Here is a 13,981-nt window from a genome sequence, read left to right as displayed (position 1 = left end):
ATTGCACATGCCATCAGAATAAATAAATACAATGGGTAAAAATGTGGTCACTATTTTCTGGGACCACTGCCAGCAGAAGTGTGAAAGCCTGAACCGTTGATACTTTACCAAGTTTAAATAAACCAACAAACTTTACTGTCTGTCTCTCTGTCTGTCTCTCTATATGTCTGTCTGTCTTGGTTCCCAGGAATGCTGAGTAGAGTGAACATTGACCTTTCACCCCGGAAGCAAACGCCTCGTCCAGTAAACCAGAACAGCACTCCTCAGTAGGCAGTAAAACCGTCTGGTGTTCTCCCTTACATGACTCCACTGGTTTACAGTAATGGTCACACTGGTCTACAGTAATGACTACACAGGTTTACAGTAATGACCACACTGGTTTAGTTATGACCACACTGGTTTAGTTATGCCTACACTGGTTTACAGTCATCAGTACAGGGGTCTACAGTAACAACTACACTAGTTTACAGTGATGACTACACTGGTTTACAGTAATGTCTACACTGGTTTACAGTCATGGTTACACTGGTTTACAGTAATGTCTACACTGGTTTACAATAATGTCTACATTGGTTTACAGTAATGCCTGCACTAGCTTACAGTAATGACTACACTTGTTTACAGTACGTTACACATAGAATACCTATGAGATACAGGGATATCTCAACTGTCAGTAATGATATGCAGTACACCACCCTTTACTGCCTGCCCGCCCACCCACTTAAGTCAGGACGAGATTGCGCTAAATGTTGGATTATTTATTATTTTAATCCAGGTTCACTGACAGTGTTAAACCTGGGAGTTTTAGAGTGGGATTATATCTTGCAAAGTATGCTTACTACATCTTGTGTTTAATTTCCGCTTTAAAGTTAGGATACAAGGGGATTATGTGTTTATTGTATAACATATCAAACCCTAACAGTTTTAATTAAGACTATGATTGTATGATATTAAGCTTGGTGGTACAAATAACCTGCAAAGAATGCATTGCGTGGGAGTCTGGTACAGTGCCAAAGGAGTGGAAAACCGGGGTGGTGGTTCCCCTGTTCAAAAAGGGGGACCAGAGAGTGTGTGCCAATTACCGGGGTATCACACTTCCCAGCCTCCCTGGGAAAGTCTACTCTAAGGTGCTGGAAAGGAGGGTTCGGCCAATTGTCGAACCTCAGATTGAAGAGGAACAATGCGGTTTCCACCCTGGACGTGGAACTACGGATCAGCTCTTCACTCTCGCAAGGATCCTGGAGGGGGCCTGGGAGTATGCCCATCCGGTCTACATGTGTTTTGTGGATTTGGAGAAGGCATATGACCGGGTCCCCCGGGAGAAACTGTGGGAAGTGCTGCGGGAGTACGGGGTAAGGGGTTCACTCCTCAGGGCCATCCAATCTCTGTACTCCCAAAGCGAGAGCTGTGTCCGCGTTCTCGGCAGCCAGTCAGTTCCGTTCCCGGTGGGTGTTGGCCTCCGCCAGGGCTGCGCCTTGTCACCAATCCTGTTTGTGATATTCATGGACAGGATATCGAGGCGTAGTCGTGGTGGGGAGGGGTTGCAGTTCGGTGATCTGAGGATCTCATCACTGCTCTTTGCAGATGATGTGGTCCTGATGGCATCATCGGCCTGTGACCTTCAGCACTCACTGGATCGGCTGGCGGCCGAGTGTGAAGCGGCTGGGATGAGGATCAGCACCACTAAATCTGAGGCCATGACTCTTAGCAGGAAACCGGTGGATTGCCCTCTCCGGGTAGGAAATGAGTCCTTAGCCCAAGTGAAGGAGTTTAAGTACCTCGGGGTCTTGTTCGCGAGTGAGGGTACGATGGAGCGTGAGATTGGCCGGAGAATCGGAGCAGCGGGGGCGGTATTGTGTTCGCTTTACCGCACTGTTGTGACGAAAAGAGAGCTGAGCCACAAGGCAAAGCTCTCGATCTACCGGTCGATCTTCGTTCCTACCCTCACCTATGGTCATGAGGGATGGGTGATGACCGAAAGGACGAGATTGCGGATACAAGCGGCCGAGATGAGTTTTCTCAGGAGGGTGGCTGGCTTCTCCCTTAGGGATAGGGTGAGAAGTTCAGTCATCCGGGAGGAACTCGGATTAGAGCTGCTGCTCCGTTGCTTAGAAAGGAGTCAGTTGAGGTGGTTCGGGCATCTGATAAGGATGCCCACTGGACACCTCCCTCGGGAGGTGTTCCAGGCACGACCAGTGGGGAGGAGACCCCGGGGAAGACCCAGGACTAGGTGGAGAGATTATATCTCAACACTGGCCTGGGAACGCCTCGGGATCCCCCCGTCAGAGCTGGTCAATGTGGCCCGGGAAAGGGAAGTCTGGGGCCCCGGATAAGCGGATGACGATGAGGATGAGGATGAGGACAATGACCTGCAAAGAATTAAAAGAAAACGCCTTCGAGGCGGATTTTGTCCAGCGACCTAAAGATCCCTGGCGTAGATACACCACTTCAATCCTCCGATCTACCAAGTGAGCAAAGGGATGACGTCAGTCAAAGACTGCGCAGTGTAATAATTAATCAGCGTTTTTGATTTACAGTACTGTGTTTAATGTGTCAACATTATAATGACACTAGATGGCACTAGAACCGACTAGAACGGTGTTTACAAGGCACAACAGGAAACAGAAGAGGAAGAAAAAGGAGGCTGAATAATGGCGGAATAACATCCCTTCTTACAAAAACAACAATTTAAGCTTTTAAAATCCTCACATTTTATTAAACTACGCGCAGTTTGCCAACAATGGGCAGCAAGACGAGCGACTCGTTCCACGTCCAGTTGGCGTCTATAGTAGAAGTGCTGGCCAACACGGCCGTGGCTGAGATCTGCAAACTTGTAGACGATGGCTATGCGATGCTGCATCTGGAAATCTCACAGAGCCAGAGAGAGATCGACAACCTTCGACGCAAACTGCTGTTAGCCAAACTCCAGAGTTCCCGTCGGAACCACGTGGTGGACCGACCCGGTGCGCTGCGACGCGCGTCTCCTCGCGTGTCCGTCAGGTCGAGAAATGTCAACACCGTGGAGTATTTCAGAGCAAAAGCGAAACAGCAGCTTTCAGTGACGGAAGACGTGGCAGATGATCCAGTCATTATTAAGGTGGAGGGCAGAGCGCAGGGTGAGTGGACATTATTGACGTGACTATTTGCGACAGTGCATCGTACTGTTGTAAATCAGGACGCTGACATGCACAGTGACAGGGACCCCGGTTAGGCAGGGAAACCAGTTCAACTGGTTTCCGATCTCTCTGGTTCCCGTGCATGTGGCTGATGTGTTCGTCTTTACTTGAGTGAGCCAGATGTAGTGGATTAACATACATGCTACTCACTCGCATTGACATGGGCAATACTGGATAATAGACGGGTTACTGTCAGATGAAAAACTTGCAGGCGAGCAAATCCAGCCGTAATCTTTGCCCAGATCAACAGTTCTTGACTTATTGTTGTGATGCGTTGAGATAAATAGATAAATAGGCCTACTGATGGTAGATGAAAACAAATGAAAGAGACTGACAAATGCATACAAAACTAGATAAATACAGATGAAAGACAAACGCATACAAAACAAGACTGTTATGATGTGTCATGACAGTCAGGAAACAGAGGTTAAATTGAATTGCATCTTTATGTGAGGAATGTCCGTCTCCCGTAAATAGGGACAGACCTTCCTCTGGTGTAATTCCTGTGTTAGTCACGTTCTTGTATCTTTATTGATGACCTGTGTTTGTCTGTCTGTTTATCGATAGCACAAAACTTCCTTATGAAAGACACTTTGATACTTTTGATACAAAACAAAAGTTTATATCCACTTCTCTTCTTACAGCCATGGTTTTCACCAGCGTGGTTACGGCCATGTTTTTTCCCAGGGCTGTTAGGTCCAATAGTTTTCTCTATGGTTTTCTTCATGGCTGTTAGGTCCATGGTTTCCTCCAGGGCTGTTGGTCCATGGCTGAGTGTAGCCCTCAACATGGCTCCATGTGTTTGTTGTCTCCGTAGATGCTGTCGGACCCTCTACACACACGCCGGCGCCCTCTGCCTCAGCGCTCCCAGGACCCATATGTGGATCCCCTCCGGTCGCCGCGGGCAACCAGACCCCAGACCGGACCCACTCCTCCCGGGACCAGGCCTGTTACTGGGAGAGCTACCCGGTCCCTCCAGTATCCCTTGGCGACAGCACAGTCAACCCGGCGACGGGTGGTGATGGTGGGGGCTGGGCGGGGGCCACCCTGGGGGAGCTGGGTAATGAAGTGTCTGGCCTCGAGGTGGGGGGGCGCTGGGAGGCGGAGCCTGTTCCCGTCAAAGAGGAGGTGGAGGCCAGGGGGTCGTGGCTCATTGGTGAGGGGCTCAGTGGAGAGGAGGAGGAGGAGGAGGAGGGAGGAGGAGGAGGAGAGGGGGAGTCGGATGCTGCAGGAGCCAATGGGAGTGCTCTGTTTCGGACGTTTGACTTGGAGGGCGGAGGAAGATCAAAGTTCTCCTCTGTGAACTTCAAAGCGTTCATCGGACGCTCCTCCTCCTCTTCGTCGTTATCAAACCGTGCATCGAACAGCCATCAGCACCTCCTCCCCTCCTCCTCCTCCTCCTGCCCGGGCCGGGCCCCCCTGGGCCCCGGGGGTGAGCCCCTGTTCCGCTGCGACGTGTGCGGGAAGTCCTTCACCAAGTTCCCCTCCCTGCGGAGGCACGAGCGCGTGCACACGGGGGAGAAGCCCTTCTCCTGCCGGCACTGCGCCAAGCGCTTCTCCCACAGCCACCAGCTGAAGAACCACGAGCGCACGCACACCGGAGAGAAGCCCTTCCGCTGCAACGTCTGCGGCCGCTGCTTCGCCCAGTCCAACCACATGAAGAGGCACCTGCGCACGCACGGTGCGCCTAACGGGATCCAAACTACCAACCCTCTGGGCCGGTAGTTTGGATCCCGTTGCGCACGCACCGGCACGGCGTGCCCAACGGGACCCAAACCGCCGACCCTCTGGGCCGGTAGCCGGGACGCCGTGTTGTTGTCCTCGTCTCCGATCGTTCAAACATTTGACAAGAAGAGCGTTTTTCCCGCATGGGATGTGGGAATGTACTGTGAACTCCTGATCTCCAGGGCTCTGCTTGTGGGTGAGAAGTGGGAAGGCAGTGTATTTTTTTTATGTGTGTATCAAAGTCACAACTGTATATTAAAATCACTTGGGTGAATTGTGTCAACATTGTGTGATTATTAAGAGAGGCTTGCATATGAAGTTAATGTTGCTGTAGGTAAGATTTGAGTGTTGTAAAGAGAGAGAGCGGAGGATGAGGTTTGGAAACTAAGCAACCACAACATCTCTCTCCCTATGATTCTGCTAGATTTAGAGGTGTTGCGTTCACACACTTCAATGTGTGTGTGACAATCCATCTCGCCTGTCAATCATGATGAGGTGCGTGATTGACAGACCAGATGGATTCCCCGGACCAATCAGTTGAAATCCATATGGTGTCATACAGGGGCCGGTGCAGTCAGGGAGGAACAGATTATCAAAGCATTTCACCGCCTAACAGCTGATTGATGGCTGTGGCGTTTCTAACAAATTGTATGAAAATAATATATATAAATATCAGACCTACAGCACCTTTAACTAGACTATATTGTGGTGTGAAATGTTGTGGGATGAATTTATAATATACATAATCCTGACAGGTTACTAATAAAATCAATACTATTTATGATTTGGTTTATTGATTGTTCCACGTGATGAGTTTTTTCTCCATTTCCCAACACATTTAACGGATTACATCCATAACCCTAACCCTAAATCATTACAGGAAAGTAGTGAAGTCATTACTAAACCAGTGAAGTCATAACTAAACTGGTGTGGTCATTACTGTAGACCAGTGAAATCATTACTGTAAACCAGTGAAGTCATAACTAAACCAGTTTGGTCATTACTGTAGACCAGTGTAACCATTACTGTAAACCAGTGTGGTAATTACTGTAAACCAGTGTAGTCATTACTAAACCAGTGAAGTCATAACTAAACCAGTGTAGTCATTACTGTAGACCAGTGTAACTATGACTGTAAACCAGTGTGGTAATTACTGTAAACCAGTGAAGTCATAACTAAACCAGTGTAGTCCTTACTGTAAATCAGTGAAGTCATAACTAAACCAGTGTAGTCATTACTGTAGACCAGTGTGACCATTACTGTAAACCAGTGGAGTCATGTAAGGAAGAACACCAGATGGTTTTACTGCCTACTGAGGAGTGCTGTTCTGGTTTACTGGACGAGGCGTTTGCTTCCGGGGTGAAAGGTCAACGATCACTCTACTCAGTATTTCTGGGAACCAGGCGTGGGCAAGACAGGAGAGTGGTGTGGTGTGTATATAAGGAGCCTGGCTCTCTGCAACACACCTGTGTACACCTGAGGACAGATCACACCTATGTATGTCTTCCTTTTAATTCTGAACTTTCGGTAAGATGTGGGACATCTAGTTATTTATCCTGGTTTTGTGTTCTAACAATCTTTTTTTACTCTCCGTCTTTGTCTCTCTCTCAGATAGTTTGTTTCCTTCATCACCATGGCAACATTGTGGTTCCTGTTTGCAGTGCTCTGCATTACAACTGCAGGTCAGAGGTCATCCTGACACATATACTGCTGCATGTGTGTGTGTGTGTGTGTAATATATATTTTTTACACATATAATAATATCGTTAATGTCTACTTATCTCCAGAGCCTCTAGCAGAACACACAAAGGAGCTGGCAGATCTACAGTCTGACAACCCAGAAGGTACCTGTCTGTCTGTGTGTGTATCTGTCCCTCTACCTCGTAACTTATTCTCTCGCTAGTCTAGCTCATAACGTATTGTCTCTCTCTCTCTCTCTCTCTCTCTCTCTCTCTCTCTAGCGAGCTCGGTCTCCTGTCCAGAAGGTTGGTTTAATCACGGCTCACGCTGCTTCCTCTACGTAAACAACCCCTTGGACTGGAACAACGCAGCGGTACACACTCGCTTTCGGCTACCAACGTGTAACTAACTCGTAGCTTACATGTAACTATCGTAAAAAATATGCAGTTATCAGTGACTATCGAGCGCGAACTGTCAATAACTGATAACTAATTGTTCACTATTCTAACTATTTTGTAACTAACGTGACCAACGTGTAGAGTCAACAAACTATCGTAACTAGCGTGTAACTCTGGGTAACTGTTCATAACTATTGTGAAACTATCATCACTAGTGTGTAACTATCGCTAACTAGCGTGTTATCTCAGGATCACTGCCGGAAGAAGGGCGCCAACCTGGCCTCCATCCACGACCCTGAAGAGAACCGCTTCCTGCAGCTGCTGGTCCAGGTGGGGGGCCATAACGACGTGTGGATAGGAGCCTACTACCTGCAGGTACTCCACCCACCAGCCTTTCAGCTCACTGGTCACAGTTCACCAGGCCTTCAGCTCACACCGCGTTCACATTGTACATGTCCGTCGACGGATGGAGGAGGGTGTGCCTGACGTATGGGTAACGCTTGATTGGCCAACGGATTCGTCGCTGCGTGAAAAGTTGAAAATTTCTCAACTTTTTGACGCAGGCAACGGAGCCGACAGAATGGATTGACCCACAATGCATTTCGACAGCGCCCCATGCAAACTCAATGAGATCAGTCGATGGACGTGTACAGTGTGAACGCCCTGTCACTGCTCACGGTTCACCACTGCCCCTTCAGCTCACTGCTCACCCCCCAGCCCTTCAGCTCACTGCTCACGGTTCACACCCCTTGATGCACACCTTGATAACCCTTAAAGGTCCCATGACATGCCACCAGGTGTGGTGTGATTAGCCGTTGGCAAGCCGTTTTGAAAATCTGTCTGTTATGACAGGTGTGTGTGTCCACCTAGATGTGTGATGGCTAGATGAGCAACGGTTGCTACAGTCCACTTGGTAGGCTGGTAGACTGACATATCAAGCACACATCTAGGTGGACACGCCCACCTGTGATGTCATAACAGACAGATTTTTAAAACGGCTTGTAACGGCTAACCACACCACACCTGGTGGTATGTCATAGGACCTTTAATAACATCATTATTAGTAAATTAAGTATGCATTGTCCATCACTTGAAACTAACTGTATTTATAACATAAAGTATATAATCATAAACATATCTATGTGGAACAATTTGTGTATTATATGTTGCATGTAGCCTACAACTTGGTAAGTTATGGAACGGTCATGGTATATTTTCATAGCAGCATATACTGGTCTGGTACTGACACATAAGTCACCTTAACAAAAATGTTTAAAGGTCAATAATGTATTGGTTCAATAATGTACCATATACTGTTAATACTGGTGGGCTTAACTCTCTGTAGTGTAATTAATGTTTTTAATGACATTGCTACTCATATTGCGTTTATAGATATAATCCCCATCAGTTCTTACTGTTGTACTGTGTTGTCCGTCCTGGATCAATAAAGAACCGTCTGATCTCATCTGATCCTTACAGACTCAGTGGCGGTGGATCAATGGTAATGGGATGTACTACAGCGACTGGGTCGGCATGTCCTCAGCCACCAGCAACCCCTGTGCCTACCTACGCAAGACCAGTAAGTCTGTCTGTGGTTCTGTCTGCCCGTCTGGGCCTACCCAGCAGTACCAGTAAGTCTGTCTGTGGTTCTGTCTGCCCGTCTGGGTCTACCCAGCAGCACCAGTAAGTCTGTATGTGGTTCTGTCTGCCATGTCTGTCATTTGTTTTCATGTTATCTGAAGTTGTTCAATTTTGTTTACAGACGGTTGGGCCAACTCTGCCTGTAGCACCAATCGGAGATTCATCTGCGGTACAGCATCTGGCAGCTGCTAGCTATCTTGCTGACATGTGAGCTAGCATGCTAACATAAAAGCCCAAATCTTGCTGATGGATAACTCTATTTGGGTTCAAGGCTTTGGGTTATTTTAATTTTGTACTTGCATGTTTGTTATGGACTTAAATAAGTTCTAATTGTATTTCTTTGTTTGTATGCCAAGATGCTAACCAGCCCCTAACGTGGGCCCTGACTCTGTGCACCCCTGAATACATGCTCAAGGGCGACCAATTAACATTTCCATTCTGTATTTAGTTTTGAACGAGACTTGGAATGATCTGTGTGCTTTGATCCAGTAATAAAAAATTTTAAAAAGCTTTTCAGATTTGTGTGCTCTTTTCATAACTCAGATCATATAATCTCAAAGAACAACCTGTCTGAGAAGCTGTTGGTGCTCTTCTACCGTTCCACCATAGAGAGCATCTTGATGTACTGTGTGACTGTGTTACGCTGGATGCTCTGCAGCGGACAGAAGGTCAGTGCAGAGTCATCAACACAGCACAGAAGATCGTTGGCTGTCCTCTTCCCTCTTTGGAGGAAGTTGGCAAAGCAAGGCTGCTCTCAAAGGCCATCAAAATCATAAAGGCCTGTTCTCACCCTGGTCACTCACTGTTTGAACTTGCCCTCAGGGAGACGCTTCCGGTGCCTAAAAACAAGAACTAGTAGATTCAGGAACAGCTTCCTTCCTAACACAATAACACTCTTAAATTACAGTTTTTCATAATTGCTTTTTCTGCACATTTCCTGATAGACTACCTCACTTTCTCAAAAACCTAAACACAAATTTCAAAACTCACACACAAAATGCAAAATCCTACACTTTTGCAAAAGCACACTTTGCCCTCAAAATGGTGTTAACTCTTCACTAAATGGTATTTTCTTTTCAAATGACAAACACATACATCATATGAGTAGACATTTCTAATCACCCATTAAACACTGGTGTGCGGAATGGAAAACACTATATGAATGCTTCATCAGTAGAATTATGCTTTTGCATGTTCAGTGTTACACTGTCACCTGTTGGGTGTAAAATATTACCATCTAATGTTTTTAGGTACACTCAAATAGAAAACAACACACAATAATTTACAGTAACAACAAATACTGTATTTGTATCCAAAATGTGCAGTCTACTATAAATCACAGCAAACAGGATGAAATGAAAGAGATAACATTAAGATTGCTAATTGCACAACAGCCTTTGGAGTTTAGAAATGTGATTGGCAGTGTGTTCTGTGTGAACACCAAGAGAAGGAATTCAGGAAAGATATAGAGAATTGTGTTGTGAAGAATGTGTGGTTTGGAATGGGAATCTGAGTCTAAAGCAGAAAATGTGCTTGGAGTTCAGCAGAATTGGTTTTGCAGTTGGTACATGAGTTTCAGGTTGTGCACATTGTGTCTGATGTTCCAATTAATGTGTTTAAACAATTGTGAAAAACTGTAAGCTAAACGTATTAAATAATGCAGTTTGCACTGACTCTCACTCAGCACTTTACATTATTTATTATCCCTTTAAGTGAGACTGAGCATTTTTATGTTGGATATGTGTGTGTGAATGTTTGCAATGAATGAAGGGTGGAATGAGTTTTTTTTATGATTAATGAGGCTCCTTACTGGATAGCTCTCCAATTTCGTTGTTTTATAAGATGCAATGACAATAAAAGCTATCTATCTATCTATCATTTAAAAACAATGTTAATTGCAGGGTTCATTTTTGGTATTGTTGAAGCAACATTTATTCAAGATTCATAATTGGTCAGTTTTTCCACATTGAAAAGTATCATGTACATGATATATCATGTATCAACTCTGATAAAAAGGAAAGATGTCAACAATGTGTGTGTGCTTAGTGAGGATGCATTAAAATAGGGAACACAATTTCTGATATGAAAGACGGACATTTGTAGTTTTCTGGTTTGTCAACAAAATATCCAATGGTATTATCTATGAAATAAAATAGGGGACATATTGCAATTCGTTATTAACACAAAACTGATTCTCAAAATGAATATTCATAAGCAACATATAACCTGCATATTGATTCATACGTTTTAAAGAGTCCTATCCTGCAGCGCCCCCAGTAGGCAAGATAAAGACCAACAAAGTGTTTCAGCCATCAGTTAGTTAGGCCTTTAAATTCCCATAGGAACATAGGCCAATGACAAAGCTTTTCCATCCTTTCCGGTCTTGGGCCCTCCACTCCAGATGTTGCCACGACAGCCCTTCTTTCCTCATCTCCTGTTCTGTGGTTCTTCTCCAGGTGGTTCTTGGTCTGCCTCTCTTCCTCCTGCCCTGTGGGTTCCATGTTCCACAGCGATCACGATTTAGCCATCAGTAATCTAATAATTCAGGGCGAGTGAAGCTTTCACTCACGATTGAAACATTCAGAAGAGGATTTTAAAGAAGGGTATTTCTACACTGGCCAGTTCACATGATTTGGACCTGAAACCTTTGGACACTTTTTGTAATAATGTTGGTGACAGGATGGTTTGACTGCTGCCGGTTGAGTTTGTCGCACGCCGTGAACAAGGTTTCCTGGACCCTAGCATTACTGACATGGCCTTCGAGTCATGAGTACAGTTTTCATTGGATGGTGAATTCATCTGAAAAACCTGAACTAAAATGAACTACTAGCTGTCACCACAGGGGGGGAATGGTTCCTGTCATGGGGAAGAAGTAGCAGTTTGTGTTCAAGGTTTATGAACAGACCTCACGCAATGTCACTTTATGTACAGACCTCACGCTACGTCACTTTATGTAAAGACCTCGCGCTACGTCGCTTTATGTAAAGACCTCATGCTACTTCACTTTATGTACAGACCTCGCGCTACTTCACTTTATGTACAGACCTCGCGCTATGTCACTTTATGTACAGACCTTGCACTACATCTCTATGGACAGATGTCCCGCTACGTGGATGAGGCGGTGCAGAGCGCCTGGTGTCGGCCCAGGTTCCCCCGGCTGGAGTAGCGCCGGCCACACTGCGTGCAGGCGTAGGGCTCGCCCACGTGGATACTCATGTGTGGCTTGAGGCTGCTGGACCGCAGAAAGCGTTTCCCACACAAGCTGCAGCTGAAGGGCCTCACGATGCGCTGGCTGCCACTGGGGCCGTGCCTCATCCTCTGGTGCACCGTCAGGCCTTTGGAGGTGGAGAAGTCCTTCCTGCACAGTGGACAGCTGAAGACCCACGGATGGGCGGGATCCTGACCTTTCACCTCTGGTGGGGAGGTCCGGTGGGTCTGCCTCAAGGAGGAGGAGGAGGAGGAGGGGTTCTTGCTCTGGAGGGGGAGCGGAGAGGAGCCAATGCCGTCCTTTGCTCCTCCCGCTTGGCGGGGGGCAAGGAGGCGGGAGGAGAGGCGTCGAGGAGCACCCAGCTGGATGGACTTGCTTCCCTTTGATAGGCTGTCTCCACTAGCAACACCACAACCAGGAGCTGGCCTTGAGGCCCCGCCCAGCAGGAAGTCTGCTCTCTCTCTCGGCGACGGACCACCGACCAGACTACTGCCAGACCAGGCCTGCTCCTCCTGCTGGTCTCCTCCAGACATGAAGACCAGAGGAGCACCCCACTCCTCCTCAGGGGCAAGGGAGGGTTTCTCGTCTACCACTAGAGACAGAGAGACAGATTAGTGGTACTGCCCTAGTCTAGTCTGGTACTTGTCTGGCTAGAGGTACTGGTAAAGTCGAGTCTGGGCCCAAGGTCTGGTCTAGTCTGGCACCAGGTCTGGTACGTACTGCCACTAGCAGGGAGCTCCCGATGGCATTCTCCCATGATGCACCCTGTCAGCTCCTCTTCCAGCTTGATCACCACCAAAGGCTTCTGAGAGAGTGAGAGTGAGAGTGAGAGAGAGATAAAGCACGATACCACAAGCTACATCCTAAGAAGGCCGAAGGGAGTAGTGGCATCTCTATCTGCAGCTGTTCCCTCAATGACGTTTCCCTGTTTTAACACTGGAGTGTGCCCACTGTACGGGGCTCACTACAGCACTTCAACCTCTGTGTTGTCGTGTTGTGTGGCCTCTCTGCAGAGACTAATTTTATTTTAAACCATATTTACCATATTTATATGAATAAACTCTTTAAGTGTATTCTGCATAACTTTGTCAATACAGTTCAAATAATTTCTACCACATACTCTGTACTGTATAGATACACTGTATAGATATACTGTACCTCCTCCAGCAGGTCAGTTTCTCCATCCTGACCTCCAAGGAGAGGCTCAGCACTGTGACCTGGAGATGAAACAGACTCCCATGACTGGTATACATAAACATATAATAGTTCAAAATACTTGATCAGTATTAGCTCGAGCCCCACAAATATATGTTGAAAGAGCTCCGGGAGCGCGCAAAGGGACCCAATCTCTTTTTCCTCCATGTTGCCGTTCAATCTGGAGTGAATGCTGATAGGCGCATCAAGCGAAATTTGCGGAAAAGTTCAAATATTTGAATCCACTCACTCGAAATCAGCGTGAACCAGGTTTCAAGCCGGGCAATTAATCAATTCGCGCCGCAGGTTTTCCCAGAGGTAAATTCGCCTCTGTTCGCGTCTTTGCATTGAGTTTGTATGGATTCGCGCCGCGCCTTCATTAATGGTGTGAAGTGAACGCATCACTTACTAATCCATGATCGATCAACAGAAACATCACTAATCCATCGCCAAACAGAAACATGTCATGAACCTTACTAACTCATTAATCGTTCAACAGAAACATGTCATGAACCTTTAACACTGTAACTCATCCATCGCGGAAGTGAGAGAACAGCAACACACATTTCTCTGAGCAGCTCCCCAGCGGCGGGACGGGGGCTCCAACTTCCATCAGCCGCAGTTTGCTCTTCAGTTCCAGGTTCTCTCTCTGGGTCCGGGACACCTCCAGCCTCAGGTGGGAATAACCATCGTCCACCAGCTTGCAGATCTCCAGAACAGCCGTGTTAGCCAAGACCTCCACAATGGAAAGCAACTGTGTGTGGAAATTCCCGCAGTTCTCCATCGCCTTGTTTTACTTTCCAATAAACCCGGCTAGGCTGCGACGCCAATAATGCATGGACGTATAAAGAAATAGTGGATGCCTCAGACTGTTACTTCTTCTTAAATTAATGGCGGGTTGAAACCGGCTGGTAGGACCGTTGCCTTTACCGCCACCGCCCGGTGTGGATCGTCACGTT

General features: G+C 46.9%; 3 protein-coding genes across 4 annotated transcripts; 2 read left to right on the top strand and 1 right to left on the bottom strand.

The window, feature by feature from the left end:
- Positions 1 to 2,662: 2,662 nt before the first annotated feature.
- Positions 2,663 to 5,177, top strand: LOC311340158 (uncharacterized protein). Its single transcript, XM_084465034.1, has 2 exons — positions 2,663 to 3,116; positions 3,994 to 5,177. Exons 1-2 carry the CDS (start codon positions 2,741 to 2,743, stop codon positions 4,899 to 4,901), a joined length of 1,284 nt encoding a protein of 427 aa, XP_084321160.1. The 5' UTR covers positions 2,663 to 2,740; the 3' UTR covers positions 4,902 to 5,177.
- Positions 5,178 to 6,267: 1,090 nt separating this feature from the next.
- Positions 6,268 to 9,001, top strand: LOC311340164 (struthiocalcin-1-like). Its single transcript, XM_084465042.1, has 7 exons — positions 6,268 to 6,398; positions 6,513 to 6,583; positions 6,689 to 6,745; positions 6,863 to 6,954; positions 7,229 to 7,354; positions 8,459 to 8,558; positions 8,742 to 9,001. Exons 2-7 carry the CDS (start codon positions 6,535 to 6,537, stop codon positions 8,810 to 8,812), a joined length of 495 nt encoding a protein of 164 aa, XP_084321168.1. The 5' UTR covers positions 6,268 to 6,398; positions 6,513 to 6,534; the 3' UTR covers positions 8,813 to 9,001.
- Positions 9,002 to 10,579: 1,578 nt separating this feature from the next.
- Positions 10,580 to 13,913, bottom strand: LOC311340162 (uncharacterized protein). 2 transcript variants are annotated; one of them, XM_084465040.1, is made up of 5 exons: positions 13,587 to 13,913; positions 12,987 to 13,045; positions 12,549 to 12,633; positions 11,694 to 12,420; positions 10,580 to 11,108 (listed from the first exon to the last, which is right to left on the bottom strand). In XM_084465040.1, the coding sequence occupies exons 1-4, from the start codon at positions 13,804 to 13,806 to the stop codon at positions 11,726 to 11,728; spliced, it is 1,059 nt and encodes a 352-aa protein (XP_084321166.1). In that variant the 5' UTR covers positions 13,807 to 13,913; the 3' UTR covers positions 10,580 to 11,108; positions 11,694 to 11,725. The 2 variants fall into 2 exon arrangements, with proteins under 2 accessions (XP_084321166.1, XP_084321165.1); XM_084465039.1 differs by having other exon boundaries at positions 10,580 to 12,420.
- Between the last annotated feature and the right edge of the window lie 68 nt (positions 13,914 to 13,981).

This window comes from Micromesistius poutassou (genome assembly GCF_964030765.1).
Source record: "Micromesistius poutassou genome assembly, chromosome: 3".
NCBI lineage: Eukaryota > Metazoa > Chordata > Actinopteri > Gadiformes > Gadidae > Micromesistius > Micromesistius poutassou.
Note: the sequence above shows the minus strand (reverse complement) of the source record. Positions and strands in the feature narration are given on the sequence as shown.

Excerpts from the sequence above, each read along its gene's own strand:
- LOC311340164 (XM_084465042.1), top strand. The coding sequence starts at position 6,535 with ATGGCAACATTGTGGTTCCTGTTTGCAGTGCTCTGCATTACAACTGCA. Across the intron at positions 6,584-6,688 it reads GCTCTGCATTACAACTGCAG|AGCCTCTAGCAGAACACACA; the intron begins GTCAGAGGTCAT and ends ACTTATCTCCAG. Across the intron at positions 8,559-8,741 it reads TGCCTACCTACGCAAGACCA|ACGGTTGGGCCAACTCTGCC; the intron begins GTAAGTCTGTCT and ends TTTTGTTTACAG.
- LOC311340162 (XM_084465039.1), bottom strand. The coding sequence starts at position 13,806 with ATGGAGAACTGCGGGAATTTCCACACACAGTTGCTTTCCATTGTGGAG. Across the intron at positions 12,634-12,986 it reads AAACTGACCTGCTGGAGGAG|AAGCCTTTGGTGGTGATCAA; the intron begins GTACAGTATATC and ends TCACTCTCTCAG. Across the intron at positions 12,421-12,548 it reads GGAGCTCCCTGCTAGTGGCA|TGGTAGACGAGAAACCCTCC; the intron begins GTACGTACCAGA and ends CTCTGTCTCTAG.
- LOC311340158 (XM_084465034.1), top strand. The coding sequence starts at position 2,741 with ATGGGCAGCAAGACGAGCGACTCGTTCCACGTCCAGTTGGCGTCTATA. Across the intron at positions 3,117-3,993 it reads GGTGGAGGGCAGAGCGCAGG|ATGCTGTCGGACCCTCTACA; the intron begins GTGAGTGGACAT and ends TTGTCTCCGTAG.